The sequence below is a fragment of the Polypterus senegalus genome, chromosome 11 (assembly GCF_016835505.1).
Source record: "Polypterus senegalus isolate Bchr_013 chromosome 11, ASM1683550v1, whole genome shotgun sequence".
NCBI lineage: Eukaryota > Metazoa > Chordata > Cladistia > Polypteriformes > Polypteridae > Polypterus > Polypterus senegalus.
Window position 1 is genome coordinate 141,106,053 of NC_053164.1, and position 17,314 is coordinate 141,123,366.

Below are 17,314 nucleotides of genomic sequence, written 5' to 3' on the forward strand. Positions count from 1 at the left end.
TTAACAGGTTCAGAATGTTGCTACCAGAGTCCTGTCCAGAATCAGTTACTGTTAAGACATTACTCCAAGTTGCTTTAGTTGCACCCCGTTCCTTTCATGTTGAATTGTCTCCAAAACTATTCTGCTGAATTATAAATATGTTGTTCCAGCACTACGGAACACTTATTTACTTTGCTTACGCATTTGAGATCTACATATAATATTCATTCTGCTTTGCAGCTTCCTTGCTTTTAGAAATCTTGTCTTAGGTCTGTTTGTAAGGTCCCATCTATCTTGATTCCATCCTGAGGTTTTTATGGTTTTGTTTTTTTCTTATTGTTGCTGCCCCAAATCCATACACTCCATGCCATTCAATGACATGCACAATGCACTACTGACAGTAAAACTATTCTAATTTTATATGCTAGGCTTTAAGCTCTTTCAAAATGTCCAGTTCTGAACACAATGCTATACCTTTCCTGTGACTGGTTTGTAAAACTGCTTTAGATACTTGCTGTTTAAAATCTGTCAGTTATGGTTCCAAGGTTCTCCTGTTCTCTTCCAGCGGCACAGTGTTTTTTTTTATCTGTTGCATTGTTATTATATAACTTGTGTATTGCATCCTGTATTGTGATGGTGCATGGAATGATGGAGCTACATAGTATACACACATATATCTGCCTAGAAGTTCATTGGGCTTGGTACACACACCTTTAAAGTCTGCTGACCTAGGCCAAATGACTGCCCTCTTCTAGGCATCCTACAATATTTTACTGGTCATTCTGGAGGCCATTCATTTATTCATTCAGCTCTTCAAGCCTGCTTGCTCTAATACAAGTCAGTCAGTCTGCTAATGTATAATTTTAAACACGTCTGGAGCAATATTACCATTATCCCAAGGTGCCCTGTCACTCTAAAAATTAGTGTAGCCCTTTGGTTTATATCCTGTATTCTGAGAAAACATCTTATTTTCCTAATTGTTTTTAGGAAACCGCAAGTCTTGTATAGTGTAAGGAACTGAATGGTAAAGGGGAGATTATTGAAAAAAAACAACACCTACATTGTCTGCAGATTCTGCAAAACTTCACATTCACACCATGTAGGATAACAGTTCACTGTTGTTTGTTACTCTCTGCAATATTTGCACACACACACATAAAATTCTTGTTTTTAAAGATAGCTTTAAAAACTCGGACGATTATTCTTTCTACTGGCTGAAATAATCGGTTCTAACCATCCATCCATTATCCAACCCAATATATCTTAACTACAGGATCACGGGGGTCTGCCGAAGCCAATCCCAGCCAACACAGGAAACAAACCCTGGGCAGGGTGCCAGCCCACCGCAGGGCATGCACACACACAATTTAGAATTGCCAATGCACCTAACCTGCATGTCTTTGAACTGTGGAAGGAAATAGGAGTACCCGAAGGAAATCCACGCAGATACGTGGAGAACATGCAAACTCCATGCAGGGTGGACCTGGGAAGTGAAGCCGGGTCTCCTAACTGCAAGGCAGCAGCGCTACCCACTGCGCCACCGTGCCGTCCTCAGTGCTTAAGAAATCGAGCAGTAGGGTAACACGTTAAAAGTATCATGAATTAAGTAGTCTCATTACTATTTAAAGTAACAAGTTACCTTACACAATACTTATTTTATTGAAGGTGAAATACATGTGTTATTATTATTATCCCAGCAGTGCTAATTATAAGGAAAGAAGCAAAAGTACCAGCACGCTGCTCCTTTACAGGCCTCAATCATACAACCCAGCAGAAAAAAGTGTGCTGCCTACAATCCGGTAAGAAAAAAATTTTAATAAAGTGTCAGTTTAGTTTTAATTCAGCTATTTACTGGATATACAGTATGCTGAAATAATGTGATCTGGTGGTGTAGCTGCCAGTGTTTATACCGCAAATCTTTGGGTGCTCAGATTGAGGGTAGTTATATGGGTGGATATCATTTACTTCACACACAGTACATGAAGAACAAAACATATTTTAAAACACGAGAAAAATATCATGTTTGACTGTCTTTCTGATCCGTTTCATGAAGGTTCAAATATGAGTTTAGGTTTAACAACAAATGCAGGTCTTTCAAATGTGCAATTTGTCATACAAAAGAAGAAAAAAACAAATGTAATGCACTGTTTGTAATGCAATATATTTTATAACAAGTAACTATACAACTTACTTTGTTACTTTTTTGTAAGAAGTCAGTTACTTTTAAAAGGGAAGCTCCACACACTGCTCAGGAGACACGGGCGTCATGCTTGTTTTTGGAATCACAGGAACCTTTGATGATGATTAATCTTTTTTTTAACACCTTTTTTGACAAAAGAGAATTCCATAAGTGGACATGTAAACAGACGTTTTCAAGAAACCAGCTTTCTGCTCTAACCAGGTTACACACCTTATCCTGGTTATGTGTGTGCATGTAAATGCGCTGAGTCCCCTGGTTGGAGTGTGTGTTTTTTTTCCTTGTATTCCAGATATAGCAGATATTCTAGTAAAAGGAAACTCTTCATACTTTTCTAATGTATTAATGGACTTTGTTATATCCAAGGCTTTTTTAAAGATTTTTTACAGCCATATGTTAACTGAGCTATATTCCTATGAATACGGTAAGTGTGTCTCACAATAATAATAAATTTGGATGTATTGTTGGTATCTAGAGTTAGTCCAATTGAAATTTTCAATTTTACATTTACTGGCAGAGATGTAAGAAGATGAAATATAATTAAGTAGTTATCTAAATCTGTTTCATTTAAAAGAGAGAAAATTATTCTTTGCCAAGCAACAACACAAATAGTAATATGATTTAACAGTTTGACAAAATTTCATTAAGATTAGAAAAAAAAAAAAACGGAAAACTTTTGCTTAGGGTATTTTAAGTAGTATTTGGTACTTCATAAGTAATTTTATAAGGAAAGGACAGTTGGGGTGGTAGACTCCCCTCAGGTCAATAGGTGGTAGAGGGGAGAGAGACCCATTATGCTATACATGACTCTTTGCTACCTGAAATTACTTGGCTCTTTAATCAGGATTTTGGGGACATCTGGGTCCACTAGAATGTATTCTTTCAGTTGATTTCAAGAGTTCCACTGGCTATATCGACTCCAAAACTTTCTAGAGATGGAGTTAGACCAAATGGCCACTGCTGAAGTGGAAATTAGACCAGTGAAAGATTAGGAAAGCTGGCAGGTACAAAAGGGGGAAATCCATAATCAGTATGAAGAGGCAGAAAATTTATTGAACTGTTTTTTCTTAATTTATACTGTTATTCTGGGGATGCCATTTTGTGTGTGTGTGTGTGTTTGTGTGTTCGTCACCATTTTGGGACTATCATTGCATGGTTTATGAGTTATATGGTTATATAAAAAGGTGGTGCACTATATTAAGTATCCAAGCTTTCACATTTACTTTTCTTTACAAATAGTGGAAGCTACAAAGTGCCTCCAAAATCATTTTAGCAAGAGACCTTTACTTTTGTATGAAGGCTTTGACTTATGCATTTGTGTTTCTAGCTGTGATGTTTGTTTTGTCTTTATAAAGTATTCTAATTGCCTGTTTAAACAGCAAGATTTCTGCATGCTTTTTATTCTGTCTATATCCATTTTTTTCTCTTTCTTTTTTCTCATTGGACATTGTTTCCCTCAAGGTGTTCAAAACAAAATGTTTTGTTATTTATCTATACTGTATACAAAAGTCTCCAATTATTTTTTTTATAATAGCCCTTTTCTTTTTGCATACTTTGATTTGCTTAGTATTGTTAAGGTTTGGTGGAAGGCTTGAATAAAATGTTACTAGAGTTTGTCAGGAAGGCAGTAAATTAGTACTACAGATTTCCTTGAGTTTGTTTAAATATCCAATATTATCGTCTCAAAGGATGAAGAAGCACCTACATGTTTGAAGTAATTTGTAAAAGTGATTATGTCTGTCTTCTTGACAAATATTTCATGATTTGGAAGAATGTGAAAAGAATGCTATGTGTTACATTGAGGCAAGCATACTCAATCTAATAACATTTATCAAAATAACTTTATTTCCTATAGAATAGCAATTTAAGATGATGTGAGCTACATAGAATTTTAATCAATTTTATATATAGAATTAATGCTGCTCATTTTTACCATTCTCTTGGTACAGTGAGGCTTAGAGATGATGGAGCCACATCAGAGGCCTTATTACTAAACAAACCAGATCAATCCTTCCTTTTGTTTGCCTAATATTTATCATGTTCCTGTCCTCCAATAAACATATCTTTACCACCGCCTTAAAGTTAACTAAACATTTTGGATAAGTATTTTTAATGTTGGTAGAAGAAATAATGACAAATATACTACAGAAAACAAGAGAAACCAGTATGTAACAGAACACATATAAACACATATACACTTGAAAAAGTTGGAAGAACCACACGATCTGACATCAGGTCTTTGGGCATAAGACCCTCACTTGCACTAAGAAGGCATCCTAGTTTGGAACAGTATCCTTGGCTTATGAGTTATGTGACAGCTTCCACCCTACAGAACTCAGATGCATAGTTCCACTTAATAAGTAAAACTTCTAATTAAGGAAATGATGTGAAATAATAATTAGAGTCATTCTATTAGCTAGTAAGCTTAAAGTTTATCATAGGTAAATTAATGGAAATGATTACAAAGAGAAGCTCAAACATCTAACAAGTACAAATGTGTTAGTGAACAGTCTACATAGGTTTAGATGAGTTGAATTAGGCTTTTGCCTAGGGTGCAGATCATGCTCAGCCGCACAGGTTAGCTACCAAACAGTTGGTTGGCACACTAGTAAGCTTGGTCTAGGGCGCAAAATTAAGCTAGCACTGACACTGGATGAGGGGAATCATGCTTAACTACCATACTACAAGTCTGTGAGGAGAGTATATCATTTCCAGTGTATTGTGTCCAGTTGTAGTCGCCATACTACAAAAAAGATATAGCTGTTCTAGAGAAAGTCCAGAGAAGAGCAACTAGGTTGATTATAGGACTATGGGCTTGATAAGGCATGAAATATTGAAGGTGCTGAATCTTTTCAGTTTAAGCAAACAAAGGTCAAGACAAAATAGGATGAAAATGTTCTAAATGATGAAGGAAATTCGTACATTGTTGTATGATGTAAATCTACGATACGCTATAAGCACACGGTAGTACTGATGTACTTCTATTGTCTGTATCGCAGTTGTGATTTTTGTTTTCATAGTGAGAATATCTGAGAAAAAGAAAGTTAAGTTGCAGCATACAGACAGCTCTACAGCTGAACATTGTTGCGTACCTTTATGCTTCCAGTAAGTACAGCAAGGTACTTAGTTTTCATAAATGCAGAAACCCGATCTAAATAGATTGTCACCAATCTATTTATTGGAGCGAGAGCTTTACATTTAATTCCCATACCCAAGTCTGTAGCAGGAATTTAAAAGAACAGGATTTTTGTGTGCCCGGGTCTGAGACAGGGCAACGACTGTTGAAGAAAGGAGCAGTTCCTGCATTGTTTGAGTGGAACAATTTCTGCCTTCCACTTTCAAGAACTGGGGTTTGGGAGAAGAGAAATGACCAACAGAGGATGACACACTGTGCATAGAGGAAGATGATAAAATCCTCATGGACCATGACTACACTTCATCTCTGGATCCACTTGTTGATATAGCACTTGATGAAAAATGTCTGTCAGTGAGATCCTCAAGCTGAGGAAACAAATTGAGACCCTTAGAATGAAGCAGCGGTTTGGCATTCACCGTTTTGCTGGCACAGACAGAGACATTCACTTTTTTAAAGAGTAAGATGTCCAGCAGACTCATGTAATTATGTATTAAGTTGACATACATATTCACCTGTCCCTGAATAAAGTTTAATGACTAATTATTAAAATTGTTTTTTTTAAAGTAGCCTAATGTAATCACGTATTAGTCCCATATAGGTTCATAGTAGACACAATTTTTTAATACATCCAGATCTTACCTTCTAATTGCGGATGTAGCTTGAAAGATATATTTTTAAGTCCTTCTCCTTTTTAGCTTGTGACGTTTGGCAAGTCTGGGCACATCTTGAAGCGATCGGGTGAAAAATGCCATAGCTAGTCTGTTTTGATATCAGCACCAGAAGTGAAGAACATGGCTGAAGCGAAATGTGTAAGAGAGTGTGCATATAGCCTGTTCAAGCTAATTCAATGATAGAAGCTGGTTAAGGGTAAAATTGGACACAAATACTAGATTTTTTTTTCAAAGAGAACACCATAGACATGTGGAATGAAGTGTCAAGTAGTGTGATTGATAGCAGTACTTTGCAGACCTACTTATCGTGACATAATGATATTCTGCAGAAGTTAGTTAAAAATAAATTGACAAACTATATGGTATGTGGAATGCTCTGTTCTCATCAAAACTGTTCTTATTTTCACTCCATCCTTTTTCTCATATCTGCCAGATTCATTGAAATGATGAGTTAATTAGGGCAAAATGTAATTCATATTTAAAAAACACTTTAATGATCTGTCAGAATCAATCCTTAACAAGTCTACCTACACTTACTTTTATTCCATCAAGTGTAGATTATACTAGGCACAATAGGAGGTACAAGCCAGGAATCAAACCTCATTTGTAAAACTGAGAGACTTGAAATGTGTGTATGCAACATCTCTTTGCAAACGTCAGGATTTATAAAAGAACACTTGACGGCAACTCTAAAACATGAGTATGCAACATTTCAGAGAAACTGGAAAATGACAATACCCTTGATCAAGTAGGGAAATGCAGCCAAACCAGCTAATCAGAAATTGCATGAATAATAATTCTTATCACTGAACCGTTGTTATAATGTGTATTGATGTGACATATATATGACACCTGAAAATGAATGAATATGATGTACAGACTCTATTTTAGTTGCCTTTTAAGAGGGCCAATTCTATGTATATGCACTGATTACATTTTATGTTTCTTCATCAGTTTATATCAACTACCTGTTATCACTTCTCAGGGAACTGTCTGACAGGTCAGGAATAACTCCATTAAGTTTCACTTCATTGTGCCTGCTGTCCTGGAAGCCAATTAACTGACCAGTAAGGCACTATATCTAGTTTTAGTATGGTGTGGGTGTACATTCATTAAAAAAAAAAATAAAAATGAAAATAAAAAGGGAATTTGCAGCAGAGTCTGCTTCTCCTAATGTAATTGGAGCACTTTACTGCACTCATATTGCAATAAGGGCACCTGGTAAGAATTAAGCTGCTTTTGCTAACTGTAAGCAGTTACATTTCATTAATGCACAAGTCATCCAAGATGTGACTGGCAAACATTGTGCGTCAATGGCCTGGGTCAACGTGTGATTCATTTATTTTGAGGCAAATCTGTAGCTTTGACAGATGTGATGTTGTTGCATGTGGTGTCTGTCGTTTTGGTAAGATAACTGGCTGAACCCTCAGTGTTTCATATGGCCTGTACTATTCATTGTAACAGCAGTCATGTCATTACTTGTGCCTGGTGATAGCGGCTACTCGCACAAAGAGTGGTGCCTTACACCTTACCCACACCTTTTTAGAGTACAGAGAAGAGGAACTATAATGCCACACATAACCTTGTCCTCTTTGTTGCACAGCACAGCCAGACTCTTGAATGCAAGTGGTGGGATCTTGGTATGTCAGAAGGAAAACCAACCAAGGAATTTCTGCAGCATTGTGGTTACATAAGCATGCTCCATATATGGATGTTTTAGGGCAGTGTTTAAGGCGCATTCACATATGAATATTTATAAAGTGATTGTGAGTTATAAATGGTAAATTGTGCAGAAATGTGTGTACACCAGGATTCATAAATCTATTTTTTTTGACATTCACATTTTCCTATTTTTTGCTGTGTGCACATTTTCACACACGATTCCAAACCGTTTTATACATGACTCCCCTGGAGAGGATGATAGTTGATTGCAACTAAAATATTTTTCTGTTTATCCATCCAGCAATCAAATTGAAATGACATCTAGCAATCCTTGAAATAAACTGAAAATATTACTGTAGGCTCAGTGATTGAACTACCATTAGTGCTATGTCTTTGTTTATGTGACCTTGACAAATTGTAAAAATTATTACAAGTAATAAAATTCACTATAGAAGGGGTTGTATAATTTTGACTGCTGAATGCCACTGCTTTCAATGAACTACCTACTTGTGGGTGTGGTCATGCCAGCCCTATTTTTAGGGTTGCCGTTACACACGATTAGAGTCCTGTTGCAATAACTGAATATATTCTTTTAACATGTTGTGAAACTTGATGCTAATATTCTTTCAATATCAACATTTTACCCCTTCATTTTGTTAATTCTCAACAACAAATACATTGCTTAAAAAATACACAGATGCAATGCATTTTTGGTCAGAGATCTTATTTTTTACATTTAGCAAAATGTTTACTGTATATAGTATTGCTTCAAATAACAAGTACCATAAAAACTGGAAATAAAAGTTCATTCTTGGTTTTAAAATGTTACTGTTCAGGCATGCAAGGCCAGACAATTTAATGTTAAATTGTAGTGATATGTAAATATTACATACCTTCTATAATATTATAAAATGCATCGTTTCATACTATTTTGTAAACCTTTTGCATATTTGTTTCTTTAATGTACGTTATCAGTTCTATAAAATCATCATGCCCATAACCCTCTAACAGAAACCTGATCTGCAGCACTGAATGTGCTTTCCAAAATTTGTAAACAAAATCTGCCCATGCTGATCAGTGCTGAGAGCAAAATTCATCAGAGTGTGTCACGTATCTGACATATTTTGGCTTCCTTCTGGAGTGATAAATTGAACCTTCGGCAGCATGAGGGAAGAGTTATTCCTTCTAATTGAATTGTTTCGTCTCATGGAGTTGTTCTTCCGCATGGAGTTCCTCTTTCGTAAGGAGTTCTGGTGTGAAAGTTCACTCTTTTGAAGAGTCTGGATTAAAATGGATGGTTTATCGTCAAGTTCCTTGGCACTGCAGCGAGGGGCAACCACTTTCACTGTGTTCCCAAATTTGGAATAGTCCACAGCATACACTCCTTCTTCCTCAGTCACAATAGGCACAAAACGATGGCCCCACTGAATTTCCTCTGCAACATAAGAAGTTCTGGCCTGTGTGGTAATGCCTGTAGTCTCTACAACACCTTCAAGGATCACAATAACCTCAATGTCATTGCTGAGTAGGTCAGCAGCTGACAGACAATACAGTGGACTGGTTTTATCAATCACATGGCAGATAGTTAGTGGTGCTACAAGAAAAATGTTATTGGTTTCAATGGGATTCTCCATTTGAATATCTATCTGGTGAATGGGAATGACTTCTCCCTCAGGAGTGACAGTCTTTTTCACAACCTGCATCCGAACTGTTGCCCCAATGATCATACTCTTCCTCAGGTCTCCCACGCGAAACATGAAGCACAGTCTGTTATTACGCACTGCAATGACAGCATTCCTGCTGAAGATTAAGGTTTCTGCCCTCCTGTGTGCCTGGGCTGTCTTCATGAAGATACAGCCCAGCATTACAGCATTAATGATTAATCCAGCAAGGTTCTGAAAAATCAAAACAGTAATGGCCATGGGGCACTGTTCTGTCACCATCCGACCCCCAAAACCAATAGTCACTTGTACTTCAATTGAAAACAGGAAGGCTGACGTGAAGGACCTATGCCACATTAAGAAAAAGACAAAATTTGAATATTAAAAAAAGAACTAACAGCATGACAAATATCAGTTCTTACTGCATTCATTGCTTCCCACATGTTCCAAAGATTTTGCATAAAATACACAATTCTGGCATTAATCTACAGTGACAATGCACTGAGGTAAAATTTCAGAGTGGTATAACAATGAGGCAACTATAATTCTGTAAAGCGAAGGTATTAGTATAGTCTCACTTATGGAAATGAAAAAATGCAACATACCAACCAGGAACAGAGGTTAGAAAACCTATGAGTGACAACGCTGTTAGAGCTATTTTGTAATAGTTTTTTGATTCTTTTTTAAAAACATTTTAAGATGGTTTACACACATGTTTATATGTACGTACGGCATGACTTAAAGGTATACTCACCTCTAAGGCACACTGGATAGTTTCAGCAAGGACAAGGTGAATTATAGCAGTCACTATTTTAGATATCAACTTATAACAGCTAAGTTCAAAGGCAATAATAGATTCAATACAATTCAAACCGAATTAAATTTGCCATATGTACTGGAACAAAACATCAACAAGACACAAAAAGCATTATTGCTGTTTTATACTTTAAGATACTGAAGATTCTTCTTGGCTTTCTTTTTATGATGAATGTTATCCCATGCATATCCAACAGGATAGAATTGTGGTCATTGATTTTAAAGGTAAACCACAAATTTCCCAGTTCAGCCTCACATTACTGAACCTCTTTGTGGCTCTGAGCCTTGTAGAATGCCTATAATTCAACCGAGGGCATATTAAAAAAAAAAAACTGCACAATACAGTTGTGAGTTGTATATCACCCATCAGCCAAATGTCCTTCTATCCATCCATTTTCTAACCTGCTTACCCAGTTCAAGGTAAATGTGTCAGAAATGGTGGTGTGTAATACTGGAGCATCTTAAGAAACTGTCCTGTCTACCTTCCTGTTCGATCTCTACACAACAGACAGCCACCACAATACCAGTGCTTGCCATCTACAGAACTTTTTAGATGACACCTCCATCATAGGCTGCATTAATAATGGAGATGAGTCAGAATACTCAAAAATCAAGGGGGACTTTGTCTTGTGGTGCAGGAACGACAACTTGCAACAAAACATATGATAGTGGATGTCTGATAAGCCAAGAAGCCTCTGAGACCAGTTACCATTTAGGGGGAGGACATGGAAGTGGTGCAGAGCTGCAAGTACCTGGGGGATTACATAAACAATAAACTGGACTTGTGTGACAACAGAGTGGCTCTGTTAAAGAAGGGCCAAAGCCGACTGCACTAGCTAAAGAGACTCAGGTGTTTTGATGTGTGCAGTAACTGCTGTTGGAAATGTTCTACCAGTCCATAGTAGCCAGCGTGGTGTTCTATGTTGCAGTCTCCTGGGGAAATAACCTTAGCACAAAAGAAGCACAATGTCTGAACAAACTTATCAAGAAAGTGCCATCACAGTGCAAGCATTGAACACACTGGAAGCTGTTGCGGAAAAGAGGATGATGGCAAAATTGGATATCATCAAGAAACACTTTCTTGGCGCACTTTTAGACACAGGCTCATTCCACCATGGTGTGCTAAGAAGTGACCCTGGAGTTCTTTTTCTGCCCACTGATATTGGGCAATTCAATGCTTCCACCCAATGAACTTGTTAAATTAATTAATTTATTTATTTACCAATTGAGTGATTGGATGTATTATCTTTCCATTGAGTCTTTGTTCTTGTTTTTATGTTTCTGTTGCTGTATGCAATTGAATTTCCTCATGGGATAAAGACAAAAGCCAAGCAAAATGGCACCTTTTATTGGCTAACTAAAAAGATTACAATATGCAAGCTTTCGAGACAACTCAGGCCCTTTCTTCAGGCAAGATGTAATCAACACCCATGGGATAAATAAAGTTTATCTAATATAATTTAATGGGGCTATCAGGTAAACAAGTAAATGTAAATACACATAAAAGAATAGGAAATGCATAAATGTTCTTGTTATAACCAAGGCTGACTAGTGCGTGCCACTAAGAATAATATAAATTATAAATGTATGATTTTTAAATGAGCCTTGAGTACCATGTTCTCTATATATCAAACCAACAATATCAGCATTTTATTTGTTTGATTTCACAGCTCTACAATGTCTTCTTAAATTGTGTTCTTTGGTAGAAATTATCACAGAAACCATACAAACAGAAAAAGAATGTTCTAGTGACGATGCAAATCTTACAAAACATAATACAAAATAATTAGTAACAGAAGAAGTGTGACAGCTTGGAAGATGAAATATACAAATATAAATTGAATAAATGATACATGGTAGCCATAGCAAAAAATGACAGTATCCTAAAATGAACAATGTCAGAATTTGAGGAGCATGGTAAAAAAATGGCTAGCAGCGTGTGGGCTGTGGGTTTAGTATAGGACATTAATGTCTTCCAGGTGATTTGTTTACATGTGCCAGCTTCTTCCTGAATTCTGAAAATTTCATCCAACTAGCTGAGTATCATGATGTTTACTTTTTATTGTTGGCATTAGGTAGATACCAGGGTACACAGCAAATACGACAGCCTGCGGTTATGTTCAAGACAACACTACACCTTACTCTATATAAGACCCATGCATGGGATGAAAAACTGATGCTTCTACGTAATTCTTCCAAAGCTGCCATGGAGCATATGACCTTTCACTAACAAGAGTGGACAATTCAGGTCATGAAGCTTATTTGGTTGGACAACAGCTGAGCTGTCCCAATATCTCATCCAGATACCTGTTTAAATAGGCCAAAGTATCCCATAAGCCTTTGAGTGGTGAAGTGCTTCCTGGCTTCCCACTTAAACGTACTGTATGTCCCCTGAATTTCACCAGTGATCTTGGGTATGTACTTCACTTTTTGATTCAAAGAATTTATTTTTATTGATAATTTTAAAGACCTGCATTAGAACCCTGCATAGTTTTCAAGAATTTCTCAGGTTCACCTCCTGTACTCAGTTATAATAGAGCATTCAGTTTAGTCTTGGAATGCATTTTGGGGCTCTCTACTGTACACCCTCTATGTTCTTATAATGTATACATATATAAACGTATAAATAAATAATTGTATGATGTTCTTGAGATTTATATTTTTTTGTGTTTTTCTTTTCTTCATATTGCACTATCGTGAACTGTTCTGAGGAGGCATGTAAGTAAAAATTTCATTGTACTGAATACACAACAACAATCTTAAACTTGAAGAGTTTCTTCCTTCAACTTCCCTGGTTGTCTGTGGAGGGGCATCAGCTTGGTTAGATTATCTGCCAAGATGATCTTATTCTCTACATTTCAAGGACTCCATCCTTGCAATGGTACACCTGGCAACACTTGGGCATAAAGATGAATTTACTTATTTACAGGGTGAAAGGCTGTAGAGATTGTGCTGTCTTTCTAAGCAAAGCTTTTAAAAGTTAACTAGAGCCTATCCACACAGTGGAATACATTTGTGTAACTAAATGGCACTCACTGGAACATAACACGAATGACCTTATAAGTGGCCTCGTAACTCGTGTACCTACTTGACACTGGTCACGCAAGGCTCTGCTCCCGTCTTCGTGTAGTCGAAGTCCCCGTGACCAAAGGCCACAAGCCACCACATCATGGCAAACAGCAGCCAGCTGCACAGGAAGGACATGGTGAAGATGACCAGTGTGTACCTCCACTTGAGGTCCACCAGGGTGGTGAAGACGTCCTGCAGGAAGCGCCCCTGCTCGCGAATGTTCTTGTGCGCCAGGTTGCACGCGCCGTTCTTGGCGATGAAGCGCGGTTTTCGCGGCCGCTCCCGGAAGCGGGGCTTGCGGAGCAGTGCAGGGGCGATGCCGGGCAACACGAACTCCTCCGGAATGATGCTCTTTCGGGCCAACATGTCTGCGGCATAGCACCCGATGCCTCTGAGGGGCTGTCGATAGTAAACATATAAAAAAGAAAACAAACAGGTAAGTCTGGGGAGTGGATAGTGTTAGTTAGCACAGGTATACGTGCTGAAGTGACAACGCGGGGATCGCATGCCACGCACACACTGTATATACAAACTGTACAAAGAAAAAATAATGGAGCTGTTCTGATTTTGGCAAAATTTCAAACATGACGCTATGAGGCAAATACATAGCAGTAAAGTGTTTGTGGGGTAAAAGAAACAACTTACGAAATGAGGCAAAGAGATACCGCTCCAAAGAATGAGGACAGAATTATACAGCACTCCGTCGTGTTGGTTTAACACCCTTCATTGGTGATACTGAGCAGTGCTGTTTAAAACATTCACTTTGCAGTTGACAAGGTCTTTTTATGCGTGCACTTTATCGATATGATATCGCCTTGCCGTACCCTCTACGACGAACAACCTGGAATGGGAGTTAAGTGCAGCGGGATAGGAACAGTATTAGGTTTATTTTTACGGTGGCTGAAGTGCCAGTCCTGCCATCAACTCCGGCATTTTCCATGCAATTTGGAGGACCTGCAGATTAAAATTATACCCAGGACGAAGTAATTGCAGGTTAACAGCTCAGCGTAGAGTAGAGGCACTTATACCGTTTACGGGATTCGAACCGCCAACCTTACAATCGCTGAGTGCCCGGCGCAGATTTCGACCCTCACAGCCACCGCTACTGCAAGGCCTTACATTAAAATGTAGTGATTGGTTTGTATTAACTAATATAAAAAGCAATGCCTTGCTTAAGACCTTGTTTATGGAGCAGTGATTAATAAAGGCGGTATGGCAAACTCCTGTTCAACCCCGTCATTGATAGTTTGTGTTATTATAGGATCATCCAATACGTAGCGATTGTTAAACAGCACTGAATACTGACTGCACTGGCAATAAGTTTAAAATATACTGTAATAACCAGTGTTGTCTCTCTAGAGATGGGCGGGTTCTGGACAGGTGATTGACAGCACCGGTGTGCTGAGCTCTGCGTTCCAGGAACCCCTGGAACTTTCTCGTTGTACCTTTCAAGTCCGAGAAGGCAGGGGGAGACTTCCATACTACAGTATTATAAATACTGCCTTGCAGATGATAACAGAGTAACTGGGAAAAGGGACACGACACGAGACGCGGGATGACTATCGGGAACACTATTGTAGTAGAATAGCTTGCCTAGTGAAGTAACTGTTATTTTTACGGGTCGTTTGCAAGTTTGAGTCAGATAGAAGACTTCTGTAAATTATTTGTTGTGGAATAAACGCGCCCGTTATTAGGCTTAATTTCCATTAGGTGTGTGTCTCGGTCTTTCCATCTTGATGTTCGTTACAGTATATTTACCTTGCAAAAGTCTTCCTGTTTCTTTGTAACCCACTAACTACTTCAACACCATTTTAGGCAGTACACGATCGTGGGCAGACGGAGACTATCCCCGCAGTGATGCAGTCAGATGCGAGGCAGAAACCAAACTTGGACGCGACGCCACCTCACTGTGGCACAAACACACACTTGGATTTACATGAACTGGAAAACCAGAGAAGATTCCACACACAAATGCATACCGTAATTCAGTCGCCATCTCCAAGTCATTAACATAGTCAAACATGTGCTGTGCTGTGCTGCGCTGCAGCCGAAAGAAAAACCGATAACGGCTTAACTGAGTCATGTTCTTGTAAGTCACTTTATGTGTAAATACGTCTCGCATATAGTTCATTCAAGAAAAAAATGCTTATTATGTAAGCCATTATAATACCAATAGACAGTAATAAACCGGATACATATAACGGAGGCACTTAAATTGAGATCATCGTAGTTTGGATAAGAAAAGTTAGTTGCATGTTGAAAGATTTTTTAAGACAATAAACGGCACATAAAAGTACACCAGTAGCCCCTCGTCTCAAAAACGAGCGATACTGTGGCGTCCCTTCCGGGATGGTGATTTTCACATAGTCGGGTTTCTATCATCCTGGAACAGCATGGGAGTTGTTTCCGGGGTTAGTTTTCACCTTGTGCTGAATGCAGCATTGGAAGAGTTAATGACAGAATAACAATCGGGTTTGTAGTGTATCGTATGTGAAGGTTATTTGTACATTTTAATAGAATAATAACCTGGGTAAGCTGACTATATCTTGGGCACCTTCTGCACTGACGCACAGCAAAAGGATAATTACCGAGTTAATAGATCAACTTTAGCATAAAACATAAATGGTGCAAACGAGCACAACGAGTTGTACTTGTGGCTTGATGCTGTGTAGGTCGCGGAAAAAGAAAAATACGCAGCTCTACACCGTTTGCAGCTTGCAGATACTTCCGTCCATTTTCCAACCCGTTTATCGATTTCAAGTTCGCTTTCCTGTTCTAGGCGTATTGGGCAAAACGATGGGAATGTGCCAGGACTGGATGCCAGTCCATCAGGGGCAGGGCACGCATGACCCACGAAAGATTGTTGTTATTTTTATCAACTCTTTGATTTCTTCTATACATTAGTGTTATCTGAATGAAATATTGGCTTTTCAAACTTACGCACCTAACTCTGTAAGATATAATTAGTTCATTCCAATGGAACAAGGAAAACTGCACAACCATATTTGACCAAGATGACAGGTACGTTACACGATTAAAATGCGCTTTTGCATTTTGGTTTAATTACATTGAATCTTTTACACGACTCTCTTTTTACTTATAATAAAATAAGTGCGACTGTATTTAAGTACAGTTTCATCTATCTATCTATCTATCTATCTATCTATCTATCTATCTATCTATCTATATATATATATATATATATATATATATATATATATATATATATATATATATATATATATATATATATATATATATCACCCTTATGACGGATGACATAAATAAAAACTTTACGACTCACTTTAGAATAACTGAAAGTAAGTTTCCCAACAGAGGAATGGTTGGGCCGTTCCCGTTTTGCTCATTCCCATTCTTTTGCAAGATTTAGAAAGCGGAAAGCGCGAAAGTTAAACAACTCGTTGAATTAAAGTGTCATCTGCCAAGTGCATCTCGGGCTCCTGCGGACAGACTGAGCTCCCGCACCCTTAACGCCAGTCGGTATCCACTGTCTAAAGAGTCCGAAAAAGATGGTGCGATGACGAACACAATTTTATAAGGGCCGAGTGAATCCTTTCAAGAATAAAAAAATGAACGTTTTAAAAAAATATAACTTTACCTGTTGGACAACAGCAGCCCCCTCGAGTCCTAATTTAGAAGTGGAGCAGTATCTCCATTCTCGTCTCAGACGGATGACAGAACTTCAACCCCCCTTTCCCGGGATTTCAGCCAGAAAAGTGAGCCTAAAGTGGATTTTGTTTCGCAAAAATGGGTATCACGCGGGGTCGTTTTCGCCTCCCACAATGCTAGTTCATTCCCTCCGGAGAAAACTTGAGGTCAGAACTCCAGGGAGAGTCTTGATATGCAACGTCACTTCACATTACTAAGCTGCGTATTTTTTTTAAATCCTGCTTTTCCTTTAGTCTCGGAACTTTAATGCGTCAATTCCCAACATTTACTCCGCGAGCCCGCTACATCCGAAAAAATACACGATGTGAAACACGCAATTCTCTGTTACTCCACAGTTTCACTTGCTAAAGAAAAAAGCGTTTAGGCTACAAACTAAATGGAAAGGTGTCGCCTTCCAGCGGAGCAAGTTGACGGTGTCAGCGGCACATATATG

At 38.2% G+C, this 17,314-nt stretch overlaps 1 protein-coding gene across 2 annotated transcripts; it reads right to left on the reverse strand.

The window, feature by feature from the left end:
* Nucleotides 1-4,067: 4,067 nt before the first annotated feature.
* kcnj8 (potassium inwardly rectifying channel subfamily J member 8) lies at nt 4,068-17,113 on the reverse strand. 2 transcript variants are annotated; one of them, XM_039769704.1, is made up of 3 exons: nt 16,811-17,113; nt 13,211-13,590; nt 4,068-9,652 (listed from the first exon to the last, which is right to left on the reverse strand). In XM_039769704.1, the coding sequence occupies exons 2-3, from the start codon at nt 13,555-13,557 to the stop codon at nt 8,752-8,754; spliced, it is 1,248 nt and encodes a 415-aa protein (XP_039625638.1). In that variant the 5' UTR covers nt 13,558-13,590; nt 16,811-17,113; the 3' UTR covers nt 4,068-8,751. The 2 variants fall into 2 exon arrangements, with proteins under 2 accessions (XP_039625638.1, XP_039625640.1); XM_039769706.1 differs by lacking the exon at nt 16,811-17,113 and adding an exon at nt 13,837-14,223.
* Nucleotides 17,114-17,314: the final 201 nt, after the last annotated feature.